Source organism: Balaenoptera physalus (genome assembly GCF_965194825.1).
Source record: "Balaenoptera physalus genome assembly, chromosome: 8".
NCBI lineage: Eukaryota > Metazoa > Chordata > Mammalia > Artiodactyla > Balaenopteridae > Balaenoptera > Balaenoptera physalus.
The window spans coordinates 47,309,732-47,327,794 of NC_138887.1; the positions used below are offsets into that span (position 1 = coordinate 47,309,732).

The 18,063-nt window shown below is 41.5% G+C and overlaps 1 protein-coding gene across 3 annotated transcripts in view; it reads right to left on the reverse strand.

Annotated features, from left to right (window-relative positions):
* ABCB1 (ATP binding cassette subfamily B member 1) overlaps positions 1–18,063 on the reverse strand; it is a 102,380-nt gene that overhangs the window by 19,479 nt on the left and 64,838 nt on the right. For all 3 annotated transcript variants that reach the window (XM_082472467.1, XM_082472468.1, XM_082472469.1), the window contains 4 exons: positions 17,867–17,974; positions 14,094–14,171; positions 11,115–11,198; positions 4,813–5,016 (listed from right to left, as the gene is read on the reverse strand). In XM_082472467.1, coding sequence (XP_082328593.1) covers positions 4,813–5,016; positions 11,115–11,198; positions 14,094–14,171; positions 17,867–17,974 — 474 coding nt within the window. The remainder of the gene's footprint in view (positions 1–4,812; positions 5,017–11,114; positions 11,199–14,093; positions 14,172–17,866; positions 17,975–18,063) is intronic.

The following is an 18,063-nucleotide window of genomic DNA, read 5'->3' on the forward strand; positions in this document are numbered from 1 at the left end:
TCCAACAAGGCTATTTGACTAGGACAAATACATCCTTTACCACTTTTTGGAGTCTGGGTAAAAGGGCTATGGAAAATACAAAAAACATCAGGGTACAAAATGAGATTTCAGCCTGCATCAGCATGAGACCTTGAAATGCCCTTCTATCTCGTTCTCCTCATCTGTAAAATGAAGAGGATGGACAAGAGGGTCTCTGAAGTCCCTTTTAACTCTAATTCCAAGAGAAATAATTTTTAGAATTGTAAGTCTAAATTATAAATCAGTAAGAGAAATTATCCTTATTGTTTAAGATGTTCTTCCTTTCTCTGGCCTCTACACTGGTTGGAACTGATTCTAATACAGACACATTCAATTACATGAGAGTGAGTTACAGCATTAAAAAAACACAAACCCAAAATCTTACTTATTCTTTACTGAATCCTACACAAATACCTAACTTCAAAGATAACTGTGGATATTTGATATGACGTTGTTGGTTTTAAAGACTAATGCAAAAAATATTAGAAGAAAAAAATTAATACCATAATCTTCAAAACAAAAACATATTTAAAAAATAAAGTTAAAAATATTATACTCTGACCCAGCAGGCCAAGAAGATTGTACTATGTTTATCATAAGCTACTAACAATACAGGAAAATGTCCAGATTCAATTTATGTCAAAATATTTTATAAAATTCTTTACATATTATAAAAATAGTATATACTCATTTTAGAAAATGCTAAAAGTGCAGAAAGCAAAAAGTTAGAGGAAAAAATTCACCTCCAGTCAAACCCGCAAAGACAATCCTTGTTCAGACCCATGGTAGAAATATTTTCAATTATAACGCTTCAAACAAAGAGAAGAGGTTTTTTGCATCAGTAAGAAAATTCAACAAACTATAACAATGTCTGCTGAAAACCAGACTTTACTGTAAATTTCAATGTAATGATTTTAAGAAATATTTTCTGCGCACATTCTTCTAAGGCAGGTCTGTTTTGTTTGTGATTGGTTTGTAAATGTCATTGCTTTTTAGAGTGAACAGCCCAATAAAAGTGAGAGTTTATGAATTACAGACCTTGAAAAGTGAGTAAAACAATATAATCACTAAACAACTGTCTTTATCTTGCCACACGATGAAGCAATTAGGAAAAGGATTAATTAGTACTCTGCATTCTCGCAGCTTCATTTGCTCCAAGACTTTTAAACAGAGATTCAGTAACCACTATGACGAGAGAGAACTTGTAATTCAAGAACAGGAAACAGCATTGAGTTTTCCTCAGAAACCATCATGTACTAAATAATTTTTAAGAAAGGAAAAAATACGTATATATTTCTAGAAAAAACTCACACTTCTCTTCCTACCCTCAAATAAACTGATTACAGCTTTTATTTCTAAAAAAGAAAAGGTATCTATTCTATAAAAATGTTCATTCGTCAATAATAACGTGACAAATCGATGGAACACAGATCACAGGCAAGGTAGAGGTTATCAGCTGGCTCTGATATCACACAGTCCTGCTCTGGAATCCTGGGCCTGCTCTGTTCCTCTAAGGGCAAACCAACAGATATGGTCCTGGTTCCCATTTTAGTAGGGAAGACAGACCATTAATCAATAAAGAAATAGGAAAGAAATAAAGTGCTGAGAAGTGTCAGGAATTAATTCAAGGGCCAGGAAACACCTCTCTGAAGAGTAATAATTCTGAGATACGAAGAGCAGAGGGAACCAGCTTGGAGTGTTCTAGGAACTGAAAGCAGGCCCATGAGGCCAGAGCAGGGTGAGGGAGACATTAGTGCAAGACAGGGTCAGAGAAGTCATCAGGGGCTGATTCATGCAGAGTTTTACAGCCCAGGAGAAAGGGCTGATTTTATTGCAAGTGTGATCAGAAGCCACTGGAGGATAAAACTGATGACTAATAAGAACCTGCAGTATAAACAAACAACAAACAAAACAACTAATACTAAACTTTCTTTGGGTTATTTGTATGGAAATATGTTAATATAAATGTTCCAGACATTACATGAAATTTCTAAAAATCTTATATGTTCTGGTATAATGTTATAAGTCATAATTCTAGTTATTACTTTAAAATGTATATCCCAGAAATAACTAAATTTCCTTGTCAATTGCATTATTATGAACTTTCATCAAATCTTTAACCGTGGTCATTTTTAAGTCTTTTGTCATTTACAGACAGTGCTGGGTGTACTCTGAAGCTTTTGCAAATATGTTCCTATAAAAGGGTTTCATCTTCAAGGAATGCATGGAAAAGACTCTGACAAGTATAGGTTTCTGGTAACTGACTGTACTGCTGAACTGAATGAATAAGCATTTTCAGAACTCTAATGGAAAACTGATGAATTCATAAAAGTGCTAACAAAAGATCGAGATGAAAAAAATTAATTACATGGGAGTGAGTGAACTGATGAGGATGATTATAATTTTTGTGACTTTCTGTTTGAATTAAAAAAAAAAATCCCACAAGGACTCAGAGGCAAAAAATATACAAATCAATTTTCACTGCAAAGTAGAGGAGCTGTTACAGTGGAGGTTTACTGGACTGAATGTCAGTATTATGACATAGTATGAGTGTGTTTCATGTTTGGTAATTGCAATCGTTGTTGCTTTTGTTGTGGTCATCCATTTACAATGCTTGGTGTCAGTTTATTTACCTCTTGTAAAAATAAAATATAGTGTGTGTGTGTGGAAAAAAAAAAGAAAAGAAGCCACTGGAGGAGTTAAAGGTTAGCATGATTTTGTTTGTGTTTGTAAGAGATGAGTGTGGCTTCTGTAAGAGGAATATAGAAAGTAGACAGATCAGTTAGGCTGCTGCTGTGTGACTTTGGGCAAGTTACCTGACTTCTCTGAACCTTGGGTTTTATTACCTAACAGGGATAATTCCAAAGGGTTATTGAGAGTGTCAAATGAGGTAATGCATGTAGAGCTCTTAGCATGATTCCTGGTATACAATAAACAGGCAATAAATGGTAACCTGAGAATGGTGATCAGGTGGGAGTTGATTTTTACTATTTCATGGACCCGCTGGTACAGCAACCACCACTTTCCCTACCTGCTGTTTCCTCTCTCATGAACCACCAATGGAGCAGAACATTTACCTCACCCCCAACCTTTACCTAGAAAACCTGCCACACTCACATGTATCTATTTCCGTCTGCACCCCTTCCCCTGTCCCCTCTGACAGAACTCCCAGAGTCTTAAACCTGATGCACCACTTCGAAGGTGCCAACCTGTGGTTTGCAGTGAATTAGCTTCCGATCGGTCATCTTCTTCCTACGAACAACCTAAGACTCCTTTCTGGGACATTTTGAACACCTCAGTAAACAATGACACTATAAAAGAGTAACGCACTTTCTTTTTATACACATTTTTTCCATCTTCTCATCAGATGAAGAGTCAACACCATAGGGGAGAAATCAACAAAGTACAGGATTAAATGAAGTGACTGGTCACAGGATGGACTCCAGACACCTGTGGGCCGGCACCATCCTGCTGAACCTCGGGACCGGGCCTCTGACGGCCTGAAGGGAAACTTCACGTGAGGTCTTTCCCTCATTGGCAATCGCTGAGAAGCACTAAAGCTGGTCCAGAGGAGCTTCCTGAAGGAATCCCACGGACACAGGGTAGAAAGTCTGAGGAGATGGCAGGGAGGTGGAGGACAAAGTGTGAGTGGTGCTAACCAACCTCCAGGACCCCCTCCGTCATCCTATTCGTGAGCTGCCTGGTCCAGAGGCAAAGTACCTCAGACACCTGGGCCATTGGATCTGCCTGGGTCCCTGCCCTGACTCTTGGGAACCTTGAAGGGTCCACTGATAGATATATCCCTATCCTAGATGGTAGGCTCAGTTTTGGAGGTGCTCTGACCACTCATTTCTACAATGATACAGATCACATGATATCAGATTATGTGCCGCCATCTGCAGACCTCTTCGTTTCTTAACAGAGGCACAACTTGGGAGCGCGACTGTCTGGGTTTGAATCCTGGCTCTGAAACTTAAACTCACGAGCTCTAAGGCATTGGTGGCATTACCTGCCTGCGCCTCAGCCTCACCTGAAAAAGGAGCTATAATAGAACCTATCTCACAGGGTCACCCTGAGAAGTAAAGCAATTGCCATATAAGCATTTGTTCAAAACAACAACTCTGGTCGATACTCTGTAATAACCTAAATGGGAAAAGAACCTGAGAAAGAAAAGATACATGTATATGTATTACTGAATCACTTTGCGGTACACCTGAAACTGACATAACATTGTTAATCAACTATACTCCAATGTAAAGTACAAATTCTTTTAAAAATAAAGGGAGATGCAAAATGCAAATCAAAAACAACAACAGACAAGCATGCAACACCGCCCCTCAAAAAAAAATGTATTAGGGTAAGGGTAAACAGAAATAACACAAAGGGAGGAGGTGTATGAAAGGAAAAGAATGATAATATTTTAAGCCAGATAGAATAAATACCTTTAAGACTTTTCCATTTTTTAATCTCCCCCCTCATATGTAATTAAATGGGCCTCCTTTCCTCAATAAAGCAATGGATTTCTGCTTGCTCCAGAGAAAGAGGGAGAGGAGTGTGAAGACAATCGCCTGAAACTAGAAAAGCCTGACAAAATTAGGTGTCAGTCTGTGAGTCTAAGAATTTGTTTTGCTACTTTTCTTCAGTTTTCAACCCGCTGAACAAGCGTCAAATAAGACCACTTTGAGGAATGGTTATAAAAACATTCTCGGAGCTTAGGAAGCAGTCGTAACAGAACGACACTGATTAGAATATTTTACTCTACTTAGGTCAGCGATTATACTCCGTCTGACTCACCTTCCCGGCACCTTCTAGTTCTTTCTTATCTTTCAGTGCTTGTCCAGACAGCATTTTCATTTCAATAACTCCTGCTACTGCAATGATGGGTACAATTGCTAACAGTAAAAGTGTTAACTGCCAGCCATAGATTAAGGATATAATAATGCCTGTCCCAAGATTTGCTATATTCTGGGTAATTACAGCAAGCCTGGAACCTATAGCCTGCAAAACAAACAAACAAAACACTGTCAGAGAGACACTTTCATATTATCTTTAAAATCCATGCTTATATATTTTTTTAAGGATTATGATAATTCAGCTTCATGAAAATCTCATCTCCTCGGTTATGAAATAAAAAGTAAAGGTTTACTTATAAGTCTATTTGGTTTCTAAAATGAGGATCTCCACAACTTCAGAATAAATACTAAAAGTAGATCAATAATTCAGAGTTCAATTACATATTTCTCTCTCATCTGATTTTTTAATACCAAGAAAATTTTCATTAAACAATGACACCGTGATCCCTAATGCAAGCTCAGCAAATTAGCAGGATAAAACAGTCTGACAATTATATTCAACTGGGACTGTTGGAAATTTCCAGTGTTAGATATATAACTACCTATAACTTAAGCCTAGTATTTGTCATGGAGGGTATACAAATATTGGGTTGGCCAAAAAGTTCATTCAGCTTTAAGTAAAAATAAAAAACATTTTTCATTTTCACGAAGAACTTTACTGAACAATGTATTCACTAACTGAATGAACTTTTTAGCCAACCCAGCATCTCTTGACCTATTTGAGATGCTTATAGGGTTTAGAAAAAGTACACAGAGCTGAAAGTTATGGAATTTAAGTTTAGAATATTAAGCAGGCATCAGAACCTTCAGCTTATACGCCAGAGGGAGCCTGAAGCATGATTTTCAGGAGCATGCAGTTATTTCCAACTCAAAAGCCAGAAGTCAAAACATAAAGTCAATTCACTCCACTACTCTATACTTCTCTCCTTTACCCTGGAAACACCCCATGCCCTCAAGCCTTTCCGAATTCCTGCCCTGGCCCCCCGATCTGCTTTTTTGTAAATGGCCCATGTTTTTTCCACTCCCCAAATGTCCTCTGCCTGAGGGGGGCCAGTCTCAGGGAAAGATTATGATGGAGTACAGTCTAGAATGGTCACTGCCACTTCTGTGACTTTGGACAAATTCTTCTCAACCCCAAAATGAGCAGGTACATTGATTAATAACTAAAGCTTCTGTCAGCTCTGAATTTTTAGGACAGAATTCTTTACAAGCCCCGTGTCTCAATATCGACCCTCTGAAATCATTCAACACCTATGTTGATATAAACACCAAACCAGTAATCAGGGGAAAATGCTGTTAAAATAAACTACCAGTAACGCTACACATTAAATTCCATACCAGGGAACTGCACCAGGGCTGAAAGAAACAGCATAAATAATAGAGCATTTATTTTTGTTTGATGCAGTCACTGAGCTTACGATAAAGGGATGCTTAGCCAAAGTTGCTGTAAGTCAAGTCATCCCCCAAGTTCACGGCAGACGAATTACCCCGATACCTAAGGTTTCACAGATATAAACGTTCAGCTGTGGATGGTAGCCAAGGCCACAGAAATAAGTAAAATGTATCATAGATGACAAATTCTTCTTTAGTGTACATGAAAGATGACCTAAAAGACCTAGAACCTTAAGCTGGAGGGAAAGTAAGCCCCTTGGCTTAATGTGATTTAATGCTTCCAGTGACATTGCACTGGTCACCAATCTTTAAAGACTGACACTCACTGTCGCATCATCTATTCCTCCCACAGAGAAGGTGTCTCTAGAACGCTCCACGGGAGAGCATGGATTATTAGTAGTAGCCAGGTCATTTTCATTTTGAAAGTAAGAATGAGAGTAGGTAATACTCCAAAACCAGAGCCCAAGAGTGGCTTACTCTCTCTTACTCAGAGCCCTAGAAGCAAGGTAAGACAAAAATTGCTTTAATACCTGAAACCCACTAAGACTCTCCTCACAGTGTCTTCATCCCACTGTGCTATCACATATTTGTAACACTTCCACTCATTTTTCTCCCCATCTTTCCCTGTTTCCCCCTCTCTGGCTATTTATTTCTTCCTCAAAGCACCACCGTATGGCTTGAAGTCCAATTTTCAAATATGTGTGCTTACTGGGAAAAAAAAAAAAGGCCTATTTCCTGAAACTCCTTTTGAAATTAAGAACATTTAACTTCATCTTTCCCTCAAATACCTTCTCCCAGGGGGAAAAAAAAAAATTTTTTTAATACATAGTTGCTTTTGACTTCTATGTGGCTCTCATTTGGTTTTTCCTCAGAATTCTAATCCTTACATGAAAATCAAATTAAATTCAAAAGCCCACAGTTACATAAGCAAAATATTGAAATATATTTTCTTCTGATTTATGGTTAGCAGGATTAAGCTACTTGCTCAAAAATACATCGGCGAAAATGTTTCATTGATGGTGAAGTTAAATAAGAAAAAAATTTACACTTAGATAAACAGCATCACTAACTATATACACACAGACTTGAGTTCACCCTGTTTTAGGTGGCAATGATCTTTGACAGGACTGTTTGGCTTAGGTATTTATATATATAAAAATTACACTACTTCCTACTATGAAAATAGATACACACACACACACACGTGTGTATGTATATATATGTATATGTGTGGATATATATGTACAAATGTATATACATACACACATGTATCCACTATCATAAACAGGTCAGCTGGTGCCATAAAGGGGATTCAACTGCCCTCTCTCAGCCAATTTGTGGTAACAGCTATATTGGGCTTTCCTGGTTCCCATGATGCTTCCCAGTCTGATTGCCTCCTCTTCCCTGGTCTCTCTTTTTTAGCCCCTGTTTTAACATTCTGGAGAACAGTTCTGACTCAGAGTGGCTCATACAAGGTGCGCAGGTGTCGTCCGTGCTACTGGGGCCATGAAAGTGGGAGTTTGAGGAAACAAGCGAGAAGCAGACGGCTGACCCTGATAGGCAATTAAGCAGAATGGAGTTCCTGGATGTGGTCAAGGCCCTCACAAACACCACTGCAGAGGGGAAGGACTGAGCACTAATTCTACGAACACAGGAAAGGCATGACTTAGAGGAATTATGAAGGCCTGACGGCCAGTGCACAGTGTCCAGACAGCATCTGCTCAGGGTTTGGCTGCAAGGGGCTGAATTAGTGTGTTTCCTCCAGCACGTGTCCCCCTGTGCTAAATGGGATGTGGGACGTGTGTGTCGGTGAAAGCACATGAGCGCACACGACAAGGTCTATGTGAAAGGGATACTAAAGTTATGGCAGCAAAGTTTAGCTAGGGAATTCAGAATTGAGGAAATTTCAGGACACAATTTGTCCCCGGTGATCACTATCCCCAGGCAAGGCTCTTCCAAGGAGCTAGCCGAATGGATTAACCCCAAGCTTGTTGATTGATTCTCATGGTAATTTAAATAAAAAATAAAATAGAGTAATACTTTACGTCCTCCTCTACCTACCAACCCATTTCTCTGCCCCATTTACCAGAAAACCCTGTCATGATTTGTCCAACTGTGTCCTAATCCTCTTTCCATCTTTCTCGTAAACCCATTTCCATCAGGCTTTTGTTCCCATCACACCCCTGAAACAGTTCTTGTTCGAACCATAAGCACCGCTGTGTGGCTACAGCATTGTACAATGTTTGCTCGTCCTACAAGCTTATCAGCAGTATTTGAGATCCTAGACTCCTCCCTCCTTAAAATGCTTTCTTCATGTTGTTCTTGGACATTGCCCTTCTCCCTCACTGGCCACTTATTCTTGCTCTTCTTCGCTGGGTCATCTCATAGCCCTGAGCTCAGGGCCCAGACCTTGCCATCTTCTCTATCCTCCCACGCTTCCTTGGCTATCTCCTCCTGCCTCATGGCTTTAAAAGCCACCCAGGTGCTGAAAAATCTCCGAATGTGTTTTTCCAGACCAGACTTCTCTGCTAACCTCCAGACTTGCAAATCCACCTGCTGTCTGGACATCTCCACTTGGACGTCTACTGTGGGCATCTCAAACTCAACATGTCCCAGACACAACTCTTTCAACAGGCTTCCCGGTTTCATTAAAAAGCAACTCCATTTCTTCAGTTGTGCAGGTCCAAAATTTTGGAGTCATCCTTAAATCCCTTTTCTCTAATATCTCGTACCACGTTCAACCGGCCAACAAATTCCGTTGGCTGTACCTTCAAACTGTACCCAGAATCTGATTACTTGTTATCACTTTCACTATGACTCTCCTAGTCTAAAACACTATCTTCCCTCCCCCTGGATGACTGCAATAGACTCCCTGCCTCTCCCTGACCCCTTCAGCCTATTCACACAGCAGCCTTTAAAAATTTCAGATCATGTCCCTCCTATATTCAAAACCCTACAATGGTTTCTCATATAATTTCAGATATGATGCTGATCTCAACTCTTATGACTTTCCCTTTCACTCATTTTATTCCAGCCACACTATCCTCCTTGCTGTTTTGGGAATAGTTGTAGAAATAAATGCTCCAACCTCAGGGCCTTTGCACTTGCTGATCCTTCTGTTCAGAATATGCCACCCTAGACATCTATAGGGCCGGCATCTTTCCCTCCTTCATGCCTCTTGAATATGTTGCCGCATCATCGAGATTGCGGCCTTTCTTCCCTGACAACCAGCAAGCCCCTACCAGCATATCCTGCTGCCATTTTCTTCCACAGCTCTTATGACAATCTGACATCCCATAAGGGCTCAGGAAGGGCATGGTTGCTGTCTCTTTTAGGAAGTTCCAAGTTATTTCAGGCAGTGTACGTTCTGTTCTGTTAGATTCTGCACAGCTTGAGCTAAACCTCAATTTCTGTTGATTTGTTTGCTTTAAGTATTAAAGCAACAATGCTCAAGGTTTATATTGAGATTTTATAACTGTATCTGCTTCCACATTCATAACCTAATTTATTTTTTACAGAAGCCCCATATATTAGTTATAAGAAATGTAATCATAGCACTCTTACAGAAAGATTAAAAGCTAAAGATTGCTAAGGTTCAAGGGAGGGAAAGACATGGCAGAGATCACATGCTTTTTTTCCCCCAAATTCCACATCATCCTATAGATTTTTGTCATAAACAGTTGTAGTTAAAGGAGCAGTTGTCACTTTATCCACAAATCAAAATCTGCTGGTTCAATAGTTTCTAGTTATATCCCTTAAAGAGATTCACATAGTAGCAGAATTTAAGTTTTATAGTCTGAGCGAGTTGTTCCTTCTACCCTTGTTTCAATTTTTTCATGCTCTTTTCAATTCTTTCAATCTTTTTTTTTTTCACATCTTTATTGGAGTATAAATGCTTTACAATGTTGTGTTAGCTCCTGCTGTACAACAAAGTGAATCAGCTATATGTATACATATATCCCCATATCCCCTCCCTCTTGAGCCTCCCTCCCACCCTCCCTATCCCATCGTTCTAGGTGGTCACAAAGCACCGAGCTGATCTCCCTGTGCTATGCAGCTGCTTCCCACTAGCTATCTATTTTACATTTGGTAGTGTATATGTCAGTGCTACTCTCTCACTTCGTCCCAGCTTACCCTTTCCCCTCCCCGTGCCCTCAAGTCCATTCTCTACGTCTACGTCTTTATGCCTGCCCTGCCACTAGGTTCATCAGTACCGCTTTTTAAAGTTTCATATATATGCGTTAGCATACGGTATTTGTTTTTCTCTTTCTGACTTATTTCAATCTGTATGGCAGACTCTAGGTCCAGCTACCTCACTACAAATAACTCAATTTTGTTCCTTTTTATGGCTGAGTAATATTCCATAGTATACATGTGCCACATTTTCTTTATCCATTCATCTGTTCTGTCAACCTTTTTAAGATTTTCTTTGCTCCCCTCTGAACTTCAGTGCCCCTTAACTTTCTTACAGCAACTACACACATTCTTTTTTTCAGTAGTTATTATAATTTTCTGGGGATTAGCAAATCATTAAAACAGACTGAACCTTCAAGATATGATGATAAATACTTCCTTTTCTAAATAATTATCCTTCCACATGTATTTTGTTAATAGCATGAATAAGATGGCAAATAACAAAACAAAGCTTATAAGTTATCTATACACTATACAGTGCATGATATTTAAATAGTTAACATTTTTTGCCATAAGGCACATGATATATTGCATAGGTTAAAGTTTAAACATTTTCTTAATGATGATGAGAATTAACTGCAGGGAGAAAATTAGTTTCATGCTGAAATTCAAAATGGCCCATTACGACAATCACAGCAGAAAGGAGGCAGTCAGTACCCCTTGAACTTGAGCAGCGTCACTGGCAAGCCTGGTCGTCAAGGCTCCCGTGATGTTTTTAGGGTCGTCAAACCAGCTCACATCCTGTGACACAGAAAATGATTTCATTATCTTAAAGCCCGATGCATGAGACCCTCAGCTCGGAGGGCAGTGACAGGGTCAGGTTTATTTATCACTTATCCTCCTGCATTAAGCGTTCAGGATTTGATACTGAATAGACAAGAAAGGGACTTATTAGACAAAGTCATAAATAGACCATTTCATTTGTCAAAGAAATTTTTTGAGTGCTTATTTTGTTCCAAACATAATTTCTAAGTGTTGGCTCTATTCAACACTGAACAAAAAAGACAAAGTCGCTGCTTTCATGAAGCCCAGATTCTAGTGATGGAAACCACAGATAAATATATACCATGCCAGGTGGTAATAAATGGTAGGAAGAAAACAGACTGGGGTAAGAAGGAAAAAAAAAGTGAGGGAAGGCACTACTTTATAGATTGGGAAGGGGACAGAGAAGTCCTCTCTCAGGTGACGTTTGAGCAGAGACTTGAATGAAGAGAAGGATGAGAATATCTGAGACAAGGAAGAAAGAGCATGTGCAAAGGCCCCGAGGAAAAGGCATATCTGATCTGTTCACATACAAGCAAGAAAGCTGTAAGGGCTGCCACCAGTCTTAAAAGCACCTCTGTGGGAATGTGTAAAGCTGCCTCTTCCTCTGGACAGACTTCTATCCTCATTGGGCTGTCCCTCTCCTCCTCTCATACCCGCATGCAATGAACCAACGGGTATAGAGTAGACTGTGTATGGGAGAGGGGGCGAAGCTACAGGAGATGAGGTCTGAGAGGTAGTGGGGACCACATCGTGTGTGACCTTACAGGTAACTGTAAAGATTCCAGATTTGGGGACTTCCCTGGCGGTCCAGTGGTTAGGACTCCGCACTTTCACTGCTAAGGGCCCGGATTCAATCCCTGGTCGGGGAACTAAGATCCCATAAGCTGCGTGGCGCAGACAGAAAAAAAGGAAATAAAGAGTCCAGATTTTACCCCGACAGATATGGGTAGCTTTCAGCAGGTATGGGGCAGAGGGATGTGATTTGACTTTTTATCTTAGAAGAATGATTCTGGATCTTGGGCGATGAACCCACTGAACTGGGATAAGGACAGAGGCAGCGGGACCAGTTAGGAGGCTGTTGTAATACTAAACAAACTAGAGGAGTCGAGGACGACTCCAAAGTCACTAGCCTGCACAACCGGTAGAATGGAGGTGCCATTTACTGATATGCGGGAGGACTAGGAAAGGAGCAAGCCCTGCGGGGAGGGGAGAGTCAGAAGTTCAATTCTGGAAATATTCGGTATGAAACGCTTAATAGACATTCACATAGAGAAGTCGAATAAACACATAACTGTGGTTCAGGGCAGAATAAACCAATTGGGTTTTAAAAAAAAAATCAACAAAAGAAATCTAGATTAAAATTTAGCCTTCAACATAAAATAGGATTTTCTTTGTAAAACCACTTACACTTTTCAATACAAAAATACTAGAAAGACTGTGAGTTTGAAGTACCAGTTTATGTCTGTTACAAAAATAACTATGGTCCTAAGAAGTTACCTCGACGGTTGATTGGCAATGAAAGCAGTATCTATCATTTTCCCCAAAAATACTGAAGGAAAAAAACAGAGCATTATAATTTCTTGGAGTATGTATCCATTTGCTTTTAAAAATTGTTCAGTGCTTAAGTGCCTCCCCCAATGAAATGTAACTTCCGTGTACTAGGGACCGTTCTGATGTGAAGGCCTTACAATACCTAGTATTGTGCCTTGTAAACAGAAGGCACTTAATGCATGATGGCTGGACTTAATAATTTATGGAGAGGGCATTACACAAATCATCAGCTCAGCTTCCAAAGAATAATGGACCTTGGAGTTGGCCCGGGGGCTGGCAGGGCAATGGGGCATTTAGCCCTGGACCAAAGCCTTGAGTCTAAATCGAATGTCAGTTATAAATATGGTTTGACTGAAAATCCTAACACAGGGCCCTCCACCAAACAGTGCTCTTTCACTCACTGGCTTCAGTCCTGGCTCTGTCAGTCACAAGCTAGCAATCCCCATGAATATGTCTTCTTTTTAAGTGGCCGGGGTAGGAGTAGGAAAGGACTGAAGAATGAAAGACAGCTGGGAAAATGTGACTGTCATCTAGAAATCAACACAGCCAAGTGAAGCTCCTCAGCCAGGGTTCAAGTACGCCCAGCATACCTGGGGCATCCAGATGGAGCATCTTTGTATTAGTGATTTTAAAATGGAAAGTTATAAAGTCACAGACGAAATCTGCATGATTGTTAAAGAAACTTTCCCCTTTGAACTGGGCTGCTTTGGGTTGCATGTCCAGAATCCCCTTCCCCTTTGCCCCAGAAAAACATTCACATCTGTCTGTTGTTAGGGTTCTGAAGGTGTTAACTGTGAGAGACATTCCATTAAATCATTATCCGCCAGTAACACTGCAGCTGGAATTAATCTGTCAGTCTAGCCCCAGCGAAGAACCTTAGCAGCAGGGAACGGGCCATGGGGATGACTTTTGATCTGTGGAAAGAAAGGGCACAGAAGGCATTTCCTGGTGGGAAGAAACACAAGTATCCTGGGTTTCCCAGGGGAAAGAAGGAAAGAAAGAGAGGAAAGGGATGAGGAGCATGGAAGATCGCTTCCACCTACTCTGCCTACAGCTGCTGAGACAGAGGCTGGAGGCGAATCTGCCCTGGAGACTCCCATTTGTCTCACAGGGACCCCAGTCCTTGTGCCCACCCACAGGAGACCTCCCAGGGCAGGGCTCTGAGCCTGACCTGGTGGGCGGTTCACCAGCATCTCTGATATGCGATTGAGGGAAGATCAATACAGGGGCTCTGAGTCACCTGACAGCCTCCCCACGGCTTCCCCACAGGGCACAGCGGGGAGTTCTGCATTTCCCAGGCACAGCCCTCAACAGACAAACCTGTCTCAGCATCGATCTGAAAACCATGTATCGGAGCCGCTTGGTGAGGATCTCTCCGGCCTTGCCAAACGTGTAGCCCTGTGAAGAGTAACATGCCCCAAAGGGAAAAGACTTGTCAGAGACCCAGCCGCTGATGACACAACAGGAGAGGGACTTGGTGTCACTGCTAAAGCAGGACACCAGACAAAGTCAGAAAGCCCGATTGCAAGGCTTGGCTCTCTTTCGGCGACAGTGTACTATGGCGCGTGGCCGCACTGCTGGAAGAGCCGGGAGAGTTTTGAAATCGACACTGCCGCTCCCCAGCCAGCTGGTGGGCCCGTCGGGGATTTATTAGGACGTGGTTTCTCTGTCCCCCGTTCCCCCTCCTGCTTATTTCTCCCCGTGAACCAGGGTCTGTCACTCAGGAAGCTGGGGAGTTGTTCCCAAGGCAGAAGGCACTCTAAACCAGGGGTTTATATTACGTATCATCCAAACCAGAACATTTTTGAGCGTGAGAAGGGGGGCTGTATCATAATTACACCAGGACCCGAGGTGCAACCTGGGAAAACAAAAATATACAGCCATCCCAGCCATAAAAGATACAGACAACAAAGACATCAAATTCTTAGTTTCCAAGTTAGAAAAAAAAAAAAAAAAAGCCAAAGTCTAGGAGCGAAATAGTTGGAAAGGACGGCTTACTGAGAGAGAATTTTCTGCACTGCCCTTCCCCTTTCCCCAAGGATATAATCTGTGTCTGGGAGGAAAGAAGAGAGTTTTGGGAAAGAAGAAAGTAAGATGTGACTGTACGGCCATGCTGGGCCCTGTCTGGGGAGGAAGAAGGACAGACCCTCATCCCAGTGAGTTTGGGGATACAGGACCAGAAGGAAGCAATGCTCCCCTTTCTATCTGGAGCACTGGGGAGTAGCAGTTTATGGATGAAACTTGCCACACAATGGCCTGGAGGAAGCAGAGTGGAAGTGGCTGGATGGTGTATGAGAAGAGGAGAAGCCATAATAACAGCCTAGTGTGTTGCACATTACGGAGAGAGACGGAAGAAACACGTGCAAAGAGCACTCTTCCACGTGGTCCTGACCAACGAAGACAGGTGGGACCATGTAACGGAAGGCCACCAGCCCCTCGGGTCACCAACATGAGGCAGGGGGCAGGGCAGGTGCACAGACCACCCCCCTCTGCCCAGTGCTGTAACGCTGCATAACCCTCCTGCAAAAACAGACACCAGTCCAGGGAGAAGGGGGAGAGGGAGAAACCCTGGATTAACTGAGCTGACGCCTGAAGTTACCAAAATGACTAACTTTACTTGGAAACGACCAGATGAAGGTTTCTGCTATTAGACTGAATGAAATCTGAACTATCTTGCCCACTACAGGAATATTACTGTTGTTATTTTGTTGACAACTTTCATTGTTAAGTACTTCACAAACACTGTAAGGCCTCAGGACAAACCTATAATCACCACTTCACAGAAGAAATGGAGGTTTAGAGAGGCTGGTAAATTGCCAGAGGCTACAGTTCTAAGGTGGCAGAGCTGGAATCTGAATCTTCGTCTAAGAGAATCTTAACCAGAATGAGAACCCAGAGCCTGGGATTGAACCCCACAGTCAGCTCCTTCCTTGCGTTTCTAAATGAGGAGTTGGCATTCTAACATCACCGTTAGGCACCGTGCCACCTCTGCACTTCTGAGGTCCTGGGATTCAGAGCCTTTGTTTTCACCTTGGTTTGCCAAGCAAACCAGGCTTCAGTTTCTCTGAGCATCATTATGTTACAAAGGTACCACTTTAACTGCCTTTGCTTCACCAATTCAAATCTCCAGCTCAAAGCCTACCTCCCTCCAAATTTCTTAACCAACTGCACCCTCAGCAATCTCTACCTTCTCCCAACTCCTATGGCATTAATAGTTGGTAAGGCAATCTCGCATACAATTAGTGTCACATTTATTCTAGTATGATCAAATTCCCCAAAGAGACCTGAAGTACTCAGTAACAAAAGAGTCCAGAGCTTTGGACCTCCTATCACGTCCAGAAAAGTGTTCTGTCTGTTCAAAATATGAATACATGCTTACACCATGTAAAATAAAGAGACCTACTGAGAGTTCTATATTAAAAAATTACATGTGACTAATCATTCATTCATTTAATAAGTGATTATGTTTACAACTGCCTCACACAGACCTAGGAACTTAGTCTTATCATCTCTTTTAATCATCAAGCATCAGCTACCATTATCCCCATTTTACAGATGAGGAAACTGAGGCTTACACAGTTTAAGTTACTTACTTGCCCAAGGACACAAAATTAGCAACTGAAGTAACTCATACTTGACCCTAAGCCTGACACCAAAGCCTATACTGTCTTACCATGCTGAGCTTTTTAGAGCACTTAATTCCTTGCAATTTCATCTCAGCCAAATGATTTGCAACTTGTAAAATCTGACTCTTTACAAATGGTTCCTACAGTTTTTGTTTGAAGACTGACATTCTTCCATCATTAAAAGCGTTCTTTCTCCTTTAGCAAAAGATAAATGATAAACTCTTCAAACATTTTTAAAATCAGTGTAACTGGCTTATGGGGTTCTGGGTTTTGTTGTTGCTTTTAGAACACTGGAAGACATTTCTTTAAGTATTTAAACTGACTGGCAGTACTTATATCCAAACATATGTCCAAGGCTCCCCTAAATCCCATTTTTTAGAGCCTAGTGTCAGCAACAAATTGGTACTTGCCATCTACCTCTAAAAGGATTAAATCCTGCTGCAGCTGCTGACTTTCAACACCCCCTGAAAGGAGTTCAGGGTGGAGAGCAGAAAGGAGGCACTCTGTGCTCTGGGAAAAACTGGCAGAACAGGTCTTCAGATAGATATTTTCAGGAGCCAATTTTATGAGCCCAATTCTTGTATCTCCTCATATCTAGAAAAGCACTAAAATCCTTCATGGTGACAACTGCTCCTCGTGACTAGCAGAAACCTGCAAAAAAATATGTGCTTGATTGCATGTACTCCCCCTTCACCAAAATCACATATATACTGACCTTCCCCTCTCCCTCCTAGGAGCAGTTTCTCCAAGCTATCTGAGATGCTGTCTCCCTGGCTGCAGTCCTCATTTTGCCCCAAATAAAACTTAACATATGGGACTTCCCTGGTGGTGCAGTGGTTAAGAATCCGCAGGCCAATGCAGGAGACCCAGGTTTAAGCCCTGGTCCGGGAAGATCCCACATGCCACGGAGCAACTAAGCCTGTGCACCACAAACTACTGAGCCTGCACTCTAGAGCCCGCGAGCCACAACTACTGAGCCCGCGTGCCACAACTACTGAAGCCTGCGCGCCTAGAGCCCGTGCTCCACAACAAGAGAAGCCACCACAATGAGAAGCCCGTGCACCGCAACGAAGAGTAGCCCCCACTCGACGCAACTAGAGAAAGCCCGCGTGCAGCAATGAAGACCCAACGTAGCCAAAAAAACTTAACTCGCAACTCTCACATTGTGCATTTTTTTAAGTCAACACCAGCTTCCATTTCCAATCACCAGATTAGATCAAATACTCTCTGCTTCCTCTGACTTCATTAACATTTCCAGTTGGGGGAGGAGAAGGTGGGAAGGAAGTAAGCAAGGGAGCCAGAGGAAGCAAAACATCTTTGTTTTAAAAATGTCAAAGAAACTGGCTGCTAACAGCCCAGCAACCAGAGAAGCAATTCTACTAAAAAGCAAGTTATTACACAGATGTTTAATAAATTCCCCCAGTTGAACAATGGTACATTTCTCAAAGTGAAAATGTAGACACTTACCTGAAGGAAAAACGTAATAAAAGAAATAATTCCAAGGATTAGAAACAAGAGTGAAAACAAGTTACTATTCTGTCGTTTGGTTTCAGGATCGTCATCTCTGGTAAAAACCTGTCAAGAAAATATTTAAAGGGTTTTCAGTACCACTGAATAAATCATTCAAAGTCTGACCCATTTTGCATCTAGCAGAGTATTCGGTC